Source organism: Desmodus rotundus, chromosome 2 (assembly GCF_022682495.2).
Source record: "Desmodus rotundus isolate HL8 chromosome 2, HLdesRot8A.1, whole genome shotgun sequence".
Taxonomy (NCBI): Eukaryota; Metazoa; Chordata; class Mammalia; order Chiroptera; family Phyllostomidae; genus Desmodus; species Desmodus rotundus.
The window spans coordinates 86,699,037-86,714,368 of record NC_071388.1 but is presented as its reverse complement, the minus strand read 5'-3'; the positions used below and the strand labels follow the sequence as shown (position 1 = coordinate 86,714,368).

General features: G+C 43.2%; 1 protein-coding gene across 1 annotated transcript in view; it reads left to right on the top strand.

Moving 5' to 3' along the window:
* MYH15 (myosin heavy chain 15) overlaps positions 1-15,332 on the top strand; it is a 139,167-nt gene that overhangs the window by 96,833 nt on the left and 27,002 nt on the right. Inside the window, 4 exon segments of the mRNA XM_071220618.1 lie at positions 3,331-3,527; positions 6,623-6,972; positions 9,369-9,493; positions 13,106-13,221. Of these exon segments, the coding sequence (XP_071076719.1) occupies positions 3,331-3,527; positions 6,623-6,972; positions 9,369-9,493; positions 13,106-13,221 (788 nt within the window).

Genomic DNA, 15,332 nt, shown 5'->3' with positions numbered 1-15,332 from the left:
AAGTGATCATTCTGAAGAATCTTGTACTCACCTGACACCATACATAGTTATTGGAGTATTAGTAACTATATTCCCTATGCTGCACTTCACATCCCCGTGACTATTATGAAACAACCAATTTGTACTTCTTAATCCCTTCACCTTGTTCACCCCCCAATCCACTCCCATCTGGCAACCATCAAAATGTTCTCTGTATCTATGACTCTGCTTCTGTTCTTGTTCATTTATTTTGTTTTTTAGATTCAGTTATTGATAGATGTGTACCTATTGCCATTTTACTGTTCATATTTTTAAAAGATTTTATTTATTTTTAGAGAGAGGGGAAAGGAGGGAGAAAGAGAGGGAGAGAAACATCGATCTGTTACCTCTTGCACAAACCTCAAATGGGGTCAAATCTGCAACCAGGCACATGCCCTGAATGGGAATCAAACTGGCAACCTTTCATTTTGCAGGTCAATGCCCAAGCAACTGAACCACACTGGTTAGGGCTATTGTTCATACTTTTTTATCTTTTCTTCTTCTTCTTAAAGAAGACCTCTTAATATTTCATGTAATACTAGTTTGGTGGTGATGAACTCCTTTAGCTTTTTCTTGCCTGGGAAGCTCGGATATGTCTTTGGATTCAAAATGATAGCTTTTCTGGGTAATCTTGGTTGTAAGTTCTTGGTTTTTTATCACTTTGAATATTTCTTGCCAATCCCTTCTGGTCTGCAAAGTTTCTGTTGAGAAATCAGCTGACAGTATTACGGGAGCTCCCTCATAAGTAACTAACTGATTTTTGCTTGCTGCTTTTAAAATTCTCTTTGTCTTTATTCTTTGGCATTTTAATTATCATGTATCTTGGTGTGGTCCTCTTTGGATTCATCTTGTTTGGGACTCTCTGTGCTTTCTGGACTTGTATATCCATTTCTTTCACCAGGTTAGGGAAATTTTCTGTCATTATTTTTTCCAATAGGTTTTCAATTTCTTGCTCTATCTCATCTCCCTGCACCCCCATGATATGAACGTTGGTATCCTCGAAGTTGTCCCAGAGGCTCCTTAGATTGTCTTCTTTTTTTGTGATTCTTTTTTCTTTTTGCTGTTCTGATTGGGTGTTTTTTGCTTGCTTATATTCCAAATTGCTGATTTGATTCTTGGCTTCATCTACTCTACTATTGATTCCCTGTAAATTATTCTTCATTTAAGTTAGTGAATCCTTCAAATCTGACTGAATCTTTTTTATGCTGTTGAGGTTCTCACTGAGTTCATTGAGCATCCCTATAAGCAGTGTTTTGAATTCTGTAGCTGATAGATTGCTTGTATCCATTTTGTTCTTTTTCTGCAGTTTTGTGCTGATCTTTCATTTGGCTCATGTTTCCTTATTTCCTCATTTTAGCAGCCTGTCTGTGCTTGTTTCTATGTATTAAGTAGAGCTGCTATGTCTCCCAGGCTTGGTAGAGTGGCCTCATATAGTAGGTGTTCTGAAGGGTCAAGTGGCACAGCCTCCATGATCACCTGAGCTGGGCATTCCAGGTACGCTCTCCACCTTACCTGCCATGTGGGCTGTGTACACCCTCCTGTCATAGTTTGCCTTGATTGCTGTTGGCACCTCAATGGGAGGGATTTACTCCCAGGTTGATCAGCTGCAAAGACTAACTGCAACCACAAACCATTTTGGAGGATCAGCTGTGCAGGGGCCCACCCCACAGAGCAGGACTTACTTCAGGAGGGCTCTGATGACTGCTGAGTTTGTCCCCTGAGTGTGTTGCTTGTGGAGGTGGTTGGATGGTACTATGTTCTTCCTGGGGCCACCTGGAATAACCTAAAAATCAATCTTCGGGTGGCTACTCCTTGTTCTGGGCTTGGAGGTGCCCAGGGGAGGCCAAGGTGTGACCCAAGACTAGCTGCTGATAGTGTTGGGCCTGGGTCCACTTAGCGAGAGGTTCAGGGCATGCTGAGGCCAGTTTCTGCTTGTTTGAGAGATTTTAGGAATGTCTGAAGTATGAGTCAAGACAGGCCATTCATATAGTAAAGCCACTGGAGATAGTTTGGGTGGTCCCACAAGTTAGGAGGTCCCACAAGTTGGGTGATGCAGGGTGTCAGAGAATCAATAGGGTGAGGTGAACAGTGATAGCCAGGTTGATGGAAAATCAGATAGATTGGCTACCTGCTGACTTTGTTGGGGTTGAGCTCAGAAAAAGAATAATGGCCTCTGTCAACACTTTTGTCTGGCAGAAATCTGCACCTCCAGCTCTTGTCCTGGTGCCAGACAATTCTGTTCCTTTCTGTATGTCCCTGGTGCCTTTTGAGCTGCTGTCCCAGTGCTGGAGCTCAGAGTGACTGAATCAGGGTAAGCCTGTGTGTGGGCTCTTTTAGAGGAACTGCCTGGAACTCCAGAAGCCCTCAGGTTCACTCAACCACAATCCCTGCTGGTTTTCAAAGCCTGCAGTTATGGGGACTTCTCTTCCTGGCACTGGAACCCTGGGATGGAGGGCCTGGTGTGGGGCTGGGACCCCTTGCCCCTCAGGGGGACTTCTTTAGCTCCGATTTTTATTCGCAGTGTGTGGGTATGGGACCAGCCTGTTCCTCATCTCCGCCCCTCTGACCAGTCTTGATGTGGCTTCTTCTCTAGATCCCTAGTTGTAGGGCTTCCATTCAGGAGATTTCAGGTGGTTTGAATGATAGTTGTTCTCTAAATTTAAAGTGATATTGATTAAAATTTAATATTAAAAATGAATATTAATAAAATTCAGTTTTGGCCATACATTGTACTTGGGACATTTTGAGTGTTCCACAGCTACATGTGGCTAGTGGTTACCACATTGGACAGCATACATATAGAATATTTTCCTCAGTATAGAAAGTTCTATTGGATAGTACAGTTTTAACATGATGAGGTATGTTGTCAGTTGTGAAATAAAAGATTTTGTTTTCCTCATCAATGGAATGAAAAGGCTAGACTAAATATCAGTGATCCTTTCTTGTCCAAACACGATCTGAATCTCATATGTTACTAAATATAAATCTTATTGCCTAGATGATAATGTTCTCCTAGCTACCTCTGCCTTCTACAATTTTTCCAGAATTCCAGGTCTTGTCTGTTGTTGAAGTCAGGCTGGCATTTCCCCAAATAGAACTCTCTTTCCTGTTTTAACAGCAGCAATTAGACACTCTAGTCTTTTTCTTATTGTCCCAAAGTCCCTTCCTGGTATTATCTTACTAGGTTCAGGTTTAGCTTCAACCTGTGGCAGGATGTTATTAACCTTATCTAAAAAAAAAAATGTCACCTCCAATCCTTTGGTTTTTAATTATGGTGGTGTCTTTTTCCAATATGTATTGTGTCCTGTATAGTCACAGAGTGCCTTAGCCCAGTCCTTGCAGTCAGCCAAGCGTGACTGTGACCTTCTATGAGAGCAATATGAAGAAGAGCAGGAGGCCAAGGCTAAGCTGCTCCGGGCTGCTTCCAAAGGCAGTACTGAAGTGGTGCGGTGGAGAATGAAGTATGAAGATGATGCCATCCAGAGAACTGAAGACTTGGAGGATGCCAAGTGAGTAGAGCAAGGTGACCCTAACTTGGAGTTAGTTACAAAGAGGAGCAGGAGAATAGGATCTCTGTCCTTAAGGCCAAGTGCATGAACAAGCCAAAGACCAAAGCTGAAAAAGCCACCACTGGCAAGAAGTACATGCTTTAGAGGAGCCAAAAAGTAAAAACTATAAATACCAAATAATAAAGACTGTAGAGAGGTCCTGGAGGGAGTAAGGACGCTCTTCCTAGGCCACAAGGGAAGTCTTAATAGAAGATGTGACTTTGAATTATGGTTTGAAAATAGGCTAGCACTTAAAATTCTGTATTTCATTTACCAAGGTAATTGAGTTCATATCTGTACAGGTCTCCATATATTAAAGCCACTGTGTCTCTGGTTTACCACCTGTAGACTATGAACTGGTCTGTGGAGATGATAGGGATAAGTTGGAAACAAGTTAGGATCTGTCATCATGCCTATGGGATAAAGGTTTCTTTGAAAACAAGTCACCCTCAGGCTACCTCTAGGGTTAGAATATCAATTTTATAGCCAACGCTACATAAAGGCTTTAGAAGTTCTTCTCAGGAACTATAGAAGTTTGGGGCCCAAATGAATCAAGACTTGGTACCAGGGTACAGTACTGAAGCATTTTCCTCAAAGATCAAAAGACTGTGTATCTTTTAGAGAAAATGTCAAACAACCCCAGCTTATAAGCATTAAAGTTTTACTCAGAACAATGTGTCTCTGGCTTGGTAGCTTGGCAAAAATCCAGGGCAGATTGATACATTTCTTTTTAGCTTCAGCCAAAAATATCATTTTTCAGTTCTTCAGCTAAATCTTTGAGATCCATCACTGTGCAGGTGTTGAACGGCTGCTGGGTTCTGTCCCAGAACGAGTACCGAGTGACCCACCTCTGTAGCCACAATAACTGAAACAGGACTTTGGGATGGCAGAGACTAAAAATACCTGCTGTAGGTGTTTTACAAACTCTGGACCACAGCAAAGTGGGGCTTTCAACTAAAATGGCTCTTCATGTCCAAAATACGGCATTTGCTTCTAAAGAAAGATTTTTCTTCTAATATAAAGAATTTGGGTGAAAGTGCCTACCAATCATTCTGTTTTGTAGGGGCTTTGGGGGGGAGTAGGAAAGAGGGCAAGTATATAGACTGCTTTATGACCTCATGGATTTGTTGGAACTAACAAGTTGTTCTGTCGCACATGACAGCTGAAGAAAAATATTGTAATATGGTAATACCTGAAAACTATTTTTGCTTTAAACTTAGTTGAATTTTGATTCAACATAGCATTGTCTATAGTGTGCTTTCACCTCAGGGAGGTAGAGTCAAACACATACACAAATCTAGGATTCCATGTTTTTTTAATTGGAAAGTTGAGGATTTCTCTCTTGATTTCCAGGCTTGGGTTCACATGATGAATTAGTTTCGCAGAATCTAGCTCACCTGAGACCCCGTTTACTTCTTCTGAGTTCTAAGTCCCGCAAGAATAGGGATTAGGCCTCCTAATCTCCCACCTCCCCGTGCATATTCTAGACAACTAAGAAGGCACTTACGGTTGGCAAGCTGAGGAGCAAAATGGTAGTCCGTGTTAAATGCAGAACATTTTCAGTGAAACAAGGGTGACCACCTTGTCAAGTTTGTCCTGGACAAGCCTGATTTTGGCTTTGACTGTGCTGTGTTCTGCTGAAACCCCTCAGTTCTGGACACTAGCAGAGTTGGTCGCCCAACTAGTAAAATTCCTATTTTCTAGTACCAGTTGAGCATTGGTAAAGTACGTAAAATGCATGTAATTATTTTATTTGATTTCTGTCTTAAGTGGGGTAAAACATACTCTTTTTTCAGCTTTATTGAGATACAGTTGACATCTAGCACATGTAAGTTTGATACACAAAGTTACGTGTACATATTGCAAAATCTTGGCCACAGTAATGTTAGTTAACACATCCTTTACCCCACTAATCACCACTTGTTATTATTGTTGCTGTTATGGTGAGAACATTAAAGTTCTACTCTCAAAGCAACTTTCCATCATACAACACAGTGTTGTTAACTATGGTCACTAGGCAGTACATCAGAATCTCCTCTTACCAGTTAAGGACAGTGCAGCGAAGACATGAAGTGACCAAGTTTAGAAAGCCAGTAAGCAAAGAAAAGTTGGTAGAGCCCAGCTCCTTCCTGGATGTTGAGCACAGACTGGTTTTTACAGGAGTCCCACAGAAAGGGGCTTTGTGACCACATTGCTCTCTTGGGCCAGTTGTGTGGCCCCTGTGAAATCCTGAGGACCTTTTTCTGTTTAATAACAGTAGATGAGAAAAAGCTTTGGCACTTACAGTATCTTTCACCTAAGAAGTATAAGAATGGGACTGCCAGTGTCCTGGCAGGAGGTGTGAGCAAGGGAACATGTTTCATCCATTAGGAAGCCCTAAAGCTCTGTATTGTGGGGGAGTGGAAGAGGCACCTTAATGAACCACTCTACCCCAAGAGATGCAAACAGGGGCTAAGGTACCTCCTGAGAGCAGTGGCACCTGTTAAACAAGCTTAGCGATGGGATGGATATGGGTGAACAAATTTGGGCAGAGGAGCTGAGATGGAAAAGACATTCAGAGAAAAGAGATGATTTAGGTAGGAAAGAGCCAATGAATGTTCTTTGAAAGCAGCGTAGCCAAGGAACTCTTTAGCAACTAAAGATTGCTAAAGGATTTTTAATAGCTGCTTGCTGTTGGTGGGGTATTCAGTACAATCTTTCTCTTTCTCCCATTTCTTCCATCAATAAAGTATGTATGCTTCATTGCTTACTTCAGGTTTAAGGTGAGCAAATACAGGGATTCGGAGATCCTCACTTCCAAGTTCAGGTTGGGAAGGGGTAGAGGAAAATAAAGGGCATAAGGTCACAGGAGCCACAGGATGGTGGTCAGTAGACATTTGGGTTCTATGAGTACAAGGAGGTCATTTTCAGACACAAGCTGCGTTTGCTTCACACTATTAAGCCAACCTCGGGGGCCATGCTATCCTGTCCCCAAGCATTGTCTTTAATCAAGTACAAACTGGATGAGCTCTGTAGAATTGTGTCTTCACTTGGCCTTTTGGGTCCCTCTTTCTCAGGAAGAAGCTGGCAATTAGGTTGCAGGAAGCTGCTGAGGCCATGGGTGTGGCCAATACCAGAAATGCCTCCCTGAAGAGGGCCAGGCACCGACTGCAGCTGGAGCTGGGGGACGCCCTGTCAGACCTTGGCAAGGCCCGTTCTGCGGCAGCTGCGTTGGACCAGAAGCAGCGACACTTTGACAAGTGCCTGGAAGACTGGAGGCAGAGGCATATGGAGTCTCAGGCGATGCTGGATGCCTCTCAGAAGGAGGCCCGGGCCCTCAGCGCTGAACTCCTCAAGCTCAGGCACGCCTACGAGGAGAGCACCATGAGCCAGGAGAGCCTCCAGAGAGAGAACAGCAATCTCCAAGGTACTCTGAGCAGGGCTTGGAGCCAGAGTGGGAGCAAGGTGCTCTGGCAGAGCCCTGGCCTCGAGGGCACGACTGTCCTCCAGGGCACACGCTTCAGCATTGGTGCAGTCTCACTCAGGTTTTAACTCTTCCATTTTTTCATACTTAACATTTTTTTTACTACAGATATTATTCTTATTCTAAAAATTAGACTACTTTTCTATCTTTAATCCCAATTCTAATCTGTAAAGGAGGCTACAAGAATTTCTTTATATCCATAGCCTTACCAAGATTTTCTGTATGTATATCCGTGCATGTGTTTTTTACTCAAATTACACATTATTCTACACCTTTTATTTTTTTTGTTTATCCATATACTTTCTAATTTCACAATTAACCCATAGTACCTATAACTCTATAGCCCATAGTACATGCCAGACACTGTTTCATATACAATTATTTATTGTTTAATGCTCTGCACAGTCTTATGTGTCCATTTTTTTTATCTGTAAAATGCAGATTATATGGAGTCACAGAAGGCTAAGAACTTGTCCAGATTCGCAGTCGATACGTAGCGGATCGGAGACTCGAGCTCAGCCGCTTGACTCTGGCATGTCACACCAGTCCTGGCCTACATCACCTTCCCATGTGCATGGAGACCTACCACGTGACTGTCAGCAGATACACAGTGTTCTATAAGGATGGCTAACACTTATTTAAGTAGGTTTTATTCATTTTAGATGTAATTTTTCACAATTATAAATAATTCTACAGTATACATCCCTGTACATATATTTGTGGACATGTAAAAAATATTTCAGTAGGATAGAGTCCTGGAAATGAAATTGCTGGGTTAAAGGAATGAATTTTTAAATTTTGAGATATGCCAAACAGCCCTTGAAAGAGGCTGCCAGCTTACACCAGCACCAGCAGTGACGTGCATCAAAACCTGAGGTGCCCTGGGAGCAAGTTCATTACTGTGGAGGCATAAATAAAACTTGCTCTCTACGTTGACCTATATCCACGATCCAGCCACTGACTGGGCATATGAGAGGTGTAGGAACAGTGGTGGGAAAACTTTAGCTTATCTGAGTCACCTGGAGGACTTGCTCAAACAGTTGGTTGACCCCATGCAGAGAGTTTTTGATTCATTAGGTCTAGGAGGGGTCTGAGAATTTGCATTGCTAGCAAGTTCCAGGGTGAGGCCAGTGCTGCTCCTCTGGGGACCATACTTGGTCTGCGTGCAGCTGAGGCAAAAGCTTGGTCAGAAACCTGTTTCAAAAGATCTGCAAGTGATTCTAAGGTATGGTCAGGAGAGAACCATTACCCTGGGCTTTCTCTTGGGAATATTTCTTCTGGAGAGAGCTTATTAGAGAAGGATTTATTATTCACATGAGAAATGCTATCTAATGGGTCTGTGTTTGTAACTTTCTAAATTCTTGTCACATCACACTGCAGCCTGGGATCTCAGAACCAGGGGAGAAGCAAGCTGTCTCCTCCTGCTGATGCTGGACTGTGGGTGATGCCCAGAGCAATTTGGCCCTACTTCACACCTCTTAGGTCACAGGTGGCAAACACAAGGCCTGCGTGCTGAATCCAGCCCTCCACCTTGTTTTATCCGGCAGGCACCTTGATTCTACCTGGTGGCAGCACCGAGCTTACACTTAACTGTGAAGGAGTAGTTGCATAAAAACAGTCCTAAAGTTACATTTGGCCCTTTGAAGGCAAGCATGAGGCTGATGTGGCCCCTGGTGAAAATGAGTGACACCCGTGTCTTAGGTAGTGGAGAAATCCTTCACAAAGAGGCAGAACTGACAATAACAACATCAGGTGGTGGGCGTTTGGACGCCTTACTCTGTCAAAGGCTTGTCTTCATGAGAGGCTAGCCACAGACCCTCAAGTGCTTGAGCTCCTTCAGATTCTTTGGTCTAACTGGGCTCATTGCATTGGCTTCAGACAGACGATGAGCCGGCTTTTGCTTTAGAAACCAGTCTTGGTATTGAGCAGCAGCTTACAAAACAGCAGCCACTGGTGCTGATAGCAAAACACTTACCTTGGAAACATAAGGATTCCAGGTCTGCATTTCAGACCCTGGCCAGGTGGAGTCTGGCATGGTTCCAGCACGCAGGAGTACCCTGTGAAGCTATATGGGTGTTCAACACACAATACTCCAAGAAGCACTATGCTCACCAGTTGCCGTAGGCAACTTTCTGGCAGATGACAAAAGAATTTATTGAAGGGATGCCTTTTTCTAATTCAAACAAACATCCCTTATGTGCCAGGGGCGGCCTTGCCATCAAGTTCCCAAGGACGGCCTGCCATGGTCCCACGGGGCCTCTGGGAGCAGTCTGTGCTGTCTGGTGTCATGGGTCTGAGACTGGGTCCTCTCACTAACTTTGCTTTTCTCCCCCTTTCAGAAGAGATTTCTAATCTGATAAATCAGCTGAGAGAAGGAGATAAGAAGTTAAGTGAAACGGAAAAGGTCAACAAACAGGTGGAACAAGAGAAGGCTGAAGTCCAGGTGGCACTGGAAGAAGCAGAGGTATTACCTTCAGGGGGCAAAGAAGGTTTTTATCATTGTGATGAAGCAGGTCTGCATTCTGGTAGCAACGACAGTAACACAGGTCACTTACTCATGTGCTGACTGCATGCTAGGCACTGGACCAAGGGCTCCATGGGCATTGTTTCGTGTTTTTACCCTAGCAAACTATTGTCTCATTTTTCAAATGAGGAAGTTGAGACTCAGAGAGCACGTTCAGCCACAGTGGTTCAGACCTCCTGGTTGTAATGAAAACAGAAACCGAGAAACCGTGTCTATGTTGTTCACCAATTTATTCTCAGAGCCTCAACCCTCATTACTCAAAATGGGCATCACCAGGGAGTTTTTTGGAAATCTAGACCTCCAGGCCTTCCCCTGGCTCCGTTGAATCAGAATCTGCATTTGAACCAGGTCCCTTGGTGGTGCATGTTCACACGAACGTTTGAGAAGCACTGGCCTACAACACTGCCCCATGTGTAGTGGAGGTCCCATGAACGTTTGTTGCATGTTGAAAATGTCCTCATACTTCCTCTTCTCTAAACAGAATCAGTCAGAACACTTTTTCCCCCCAAAAAAACATTAGATAATTTGTTTCTGAAAGCTCACTGTATGCATGTTGCTTGATAGGCATGTTTTCAGAGGTATGGATTAAAAGTCCGGGACAACTCCCTGATTTTACCCCTGGGTGTGATAGGAAAGGACTGCTGAGGGCTGAGGTGATCTTCTGTCAAAGAGGGTGAACTAAAAAGGAAGTCATCCCGTCACAGGCATTAAATAGTTAATAAGCCCCTCAAAGCCTCTTTTCTCACAGCTGAGTTTCGTTTTCTCCACCCACCCTTTGGATGGGCACCCGGTCACGTTAACATGCAGCCTCACCCACCCACTCAGCCTCCGACAGAGAAAATGAGTTTTAGAAGACAAGGCAATCAGTTTTAGGCAGAGGCCGTTTGGAAGTGTGATAACGAAACATTAGACCTCAGAGGATTGCTTTGTGCCGGACGGTGTCTGTTAAATTTGCCTCACGGCTACGTTTCTGTGAGAGGTCTGCCCGACAGACAGAAGCGTGCTACTGTCGCCTCTGCTTATAGAGGGGTCAAGTGGACAGCTCTTGACCCAGCTCTTCTCTTGCCTTTTCACGCATAATTGTTTTCCAAAGTCATCTACGCTATGTACAGAATCCCAGCAATTCGCAGCGTGGAGTTCCCTAGAAAGGCTGGCCCTTGTAAACTTGGAAAACCTTGCTGCATTTACTCGTTCCCTTTGGTTGGTTCTCCTGGCATCTAAGCTAGGGACTTTCTAAAGCTACTACCTTAAGCCAAAGAAGTAACTTCTGTGGTAGAAATTTCAAGCACGGTGACAATCCAATGAGAGGTAGGATTAGTCAGGGTTAATTTTTGCCCTGTATGACATGTAGACATCTTTGTATATATTAAATCGACCAGCAGCACTAACATCAAAGGTGAGGCTGGTAAGGCCATAGCACTCATACCATCTTATACCACTAGATGGCATTCTCTTCTATTCGCATTTTCTCAAACTTTGTCTTCAGCCACATCCATAAATACTTCATCAACTTGGACATGTATTTATAAAATTGGGTTATTTTCCTGGGTGAGCCTTTATGAGAAACCTTATCAGATTATTTTTGAAGTCACAAAACTCAAATTATCCCAGGTCACCTTCTCCAAAGATTCACTCTCTCAGTGTGGTCTGGGGGGTGAGAGGTGACAGTTTCCCCCAAAGAAGGGCAGTATTCCCCAGGAGGAAATTGCTATCCAGGCATTTGTTTTTGATTTATTTTCTTTTATATTGAAAGTAGTGTTCAGGGAACAGCATCGAGACCTTCAGCTATATTAAAATCTCCAACACCTTTCTTACTTTTGCTCTGAAATTGCTACTCAGCTTTACTTTTGGTGGTATGTGCTAACCACTCCTCAGAAGAGGCCACTCTAAAAATCACCCCTGCCCTCAGGACTGTCTGCCAACCGTTAACTGACTGAGAGGCTGTCGTCGCCCCCATTCTCTCTATAAACGTCCTCCTCAGCATCCTCCAAGTGTTTGTTTCTTCTTCTGGATACATTTTATTTTTAGAACAGGCTTTAAAAATTTAATTAAACCTACATTTTTAAACTTGAGTCACCTCTAGAATAACCCTGGTGGTAATTGTCTTGTTTATCTTTAAATATTCAAAGGGGCAGGAGATCTCCCTGCCTGTCAAAGGAATCCATTTGAAGCTGTAGTAATAATTACGGTGATAATGGCCTACACGGAATGTTATGTGTCAAATGCACCCTAAATTCCTTCACTGCGCTTCATATGACAGTTTTTGGGCACTATTCTGTTCGCACTATTCTATTTCTTGCTCTCTGAACGCTTTCAACTTTTTCTATATCCCTCTGTGATATCCAGGATTAAAGAAGATTCCAGGTAGAATCTTCGTTCTAGCTTTGATACATTTACTGATTTATCCCAAAGAAGGAATACATCGCAAAAAGTCAAGCATAATAATTTTAAAAGTTTAAGTAGTCACAGGCAAGATTGAAATTTTCTAATTTAAAAATGCTTTAGAACTCTAGTTCTTGAACTACAGCTAAAAACCCTAAGAATATCAAAGCTATTAAGTGACATTTGGAGGTGAAGTGACACCAGTTCTTAGACCGGTGGGGTGATACCAGACCTCAGGTCAACAACCTCGGTACTTGAATTCTGGCTAAGAAAGAATTCAGAGTCAAGACAAACGATAAGAGAAAGTTTAGGGAGTCACAGAGGTAGAAGCAGTGAGCCGTAGAAGAAATGGGCTTCAGGAAACGAGTTACAGTAGAAAAAGAAGGGCCCTGGGAGCTTAGGAGAAAGAGAGAGGGAAGGAAAACCCACCTGGGGAAAGGAGTGGGGAAAGGCACAGGCGTGCTCCACGGAGAGAGCCCCACTGGGTCCTCCTCTCAAGGGTATTTATCCAGACATCTCAGGGAAGGATCCCAATAGAATATTCATCAGCTTTCCAGCTGTGTCCAGGGTTGTGGTCATCACTGACTGGTTGGTGCCAGGGCGGGAGTCATTAGTCAGCGCTGCTGGTCCTGATGTCAGTGTCGAGTACCTTGTCTGGTTTGCTGCTTTTCTGAGCCTGGAGCTCAGGCCTGGATGTACTGATGTGAGTCAGAACCTCATCATCGAGGAGGCTTAATGTTGAAGGGCTGTTCTCTGGTCCCCTTGTTCACCTCCCCTCTCAGGGAGTCCAGCCCACACGACTAGCAACGTGACAGGGGAGAGTCTGAACTGCATGACCAGTGATGTGAAAAGCAAGGGGGTTCAAACTCCATAACCAGCGATTCGCTAGAGGAGGAAAGGTGACCCTGGGGGCAAGGCCCTTGTTTTCCCAGTTTTCCTGTCGCTAGGCACCTGGGGCTTTTGGCCCTGCTGACCTTCCGTACCTGGCCCGTCCTCCTTCCTCTGCTCATGTCTGTCTTACTATCTACCACAACATAACAAACAAAAGCATCCTGTTTCATCCTGTTCCAAACTTCAGGGACCTGATTTGAACTAATGACATATGTTTTGAGAAGGGAAAAAATATTGTCTCAAAGACTTAATTTAGTGCTTTTTATTTGTATATTTCAGGGAGCTCTGGAATATAATGAAAGCAAGGTTCTTTATTTCCAGCTTGAACTCTTGGAAACCAAAGAGGAACTTCAAAGAAAGCTTTCAGAGAAAGATGAAGAAATAGAAAAATTTAGGTATTTAAGATTATTTTGACACGCAACAGTTGCATATTTCAGCACTTGCTGCATTTGGCTACTTTAAGACCTTTGTTGGAACATTCTCAAAGACACTTAGCTAGTCTAACCCTACGCTAGAATATTTCTAGAAGGCTTACCACTATTACTATCAAGAAATATCTCTACACAATTATTGCCAGTTTTTATAATTTTGTTTACATTTCAGTAGCTTCTATTCCCATACAAAACTCAAAAAAAAAAAAACCCTCACACACACAAAAAAGCTTAATTATATACAATTACTGCATATACTCTCTAGGTCTTCATACAAAAGGTCTCTTTCCTGCATATTGAAGAAACTAAAAATGCTAAACAGTGGAGAAGAAGAACTAAAAATTTGATGGTGTACATTAAAATGAATGTCAGATCAGAGCGAAACTTTCACATACCCCCTGCCTGTCCCTGTAGCCGTTTGTGTGGAGAGGAGCAAGCCAGGAGCTAAGCTGCTTATTGAGGCCCCATTGAAGCAGCTGAGACCTCACAGTCAGGAAACGGAATAGACAGGATTCGTGGGTGGCGGGATCTTTTCTTCACTTCATCATTCCAAGCTGATGACTTTAGACATTTCACTTCTTAGCTTCTCAGTGGAATGAGGGGATAAAAGCAGCCCCAGACATGCCACAGAAGGTGGTAAGGAAGCTGATGTTGGCAAAGCACTTCACACTCTATAGATCACAGGCACAATTAAAAACACATGGAATTAACTATGATTATATTATCTATCTGATCTGCTCCCTTAAGTCGATGTCTTCTGTCAGCAAGGAAAATCTTTTGAATCTAAGGTTCAACTGGTAACTTGCTCCAGTGCATTTATTAAACACTTTTTTTTTTAATCTGCTAACATGCAATTGAATTGACCCCTTTCCCATAGCCCACTTTCAGACAAAACTCCCAGGGGAGGCCATGTTTTTAATGAGGATGTCCAGCCAGATTTGGCCCTCTGTGCACTTTGAGTTGTCTTTGTGCCCCCTCATCGGCACTCCCTGCTCTAGGACCGACTGTGGAGATGGCTTCTGGTGTAATAAAGAGGCTCCGCCGAGTCAGTGTCTCAAAGAATTTTTTGATGAAGGGCAAAAACGTGGGGCCTTAATATTTGCCCTACTTTCTTCCATGAGGAACAAAAATGAATGTCTTCTTGTGCATGCAGTTTAAAAAAAAAAACTCATTTCAGGTAATGTCAAACCTGTGCCTATTAATAAACCTAGCTAAAGGAAAAATGAATCCTCAGAGAGTCTGCATCTCATCAGGTACATCTGAATGTCGTGGAGCCATTCACCAATGATAATAATCTTAGTGGAAAAGAAGCTGGAGAACCAAACAGCTAGGGCTGGAGAAGAAAGAACAGAAGACTAGGCAGGAGCTGTGAAGGGGCTGAAAAAGGAATAGGTGGGCTGGAGGGAGGGGTGAGCTATTCATGAGTTTTAAATAGCTACTGGTTCATAATCACATAATAGGTTCATCCAGAAAGAAAAGATGAGCATATCTTACAAATATATCACAAATAACATCCCAGGCTCTTTTTGTGTGGAGTGCTGTTTGTGAGTACAGGTTGTATCACTGTGCTTTGGTTTATTCTGACTTCAGGGCTAGGAGAGGAAGGGATATTAAGGAAACTGAGTAGAATGTTGGGAAAATTTGAGTAAAGCATAGGATTTCTCAAGCAATCAAGGATAAGCCAGGTAAATTATAGAACTCAAGGGAAATATTGCCTAAGGGCAAGATAAGGTTCAAGGTCCTTTGTTCCCATGAAGCTTAGGCAACTCCACAGGAACTGAAGGAGGCCTGTGAGACAGGACCCAGGAAGCTGAAGGGACCATAAAATCAGGAGAGAGACTCAGAGGCAAAGACAAAACCTTGACAGTGTTCCAAACTTGGTAACTCATTCAGCGCATTCTCTGCTGCTGAGCTTGCTCGTCCATTCATTCCATGAGGACTGATCCTGAGTGAGCTGGGCCTGGGGGCCTGTTGGTGGTGAAAAGAGTGAGCAGCTGGATATGCATGTAGGGCCATTTTATAAAAAAATATCTACAAATGTTATAATTAGCATAGCTACAGGTAAGGAGATGACA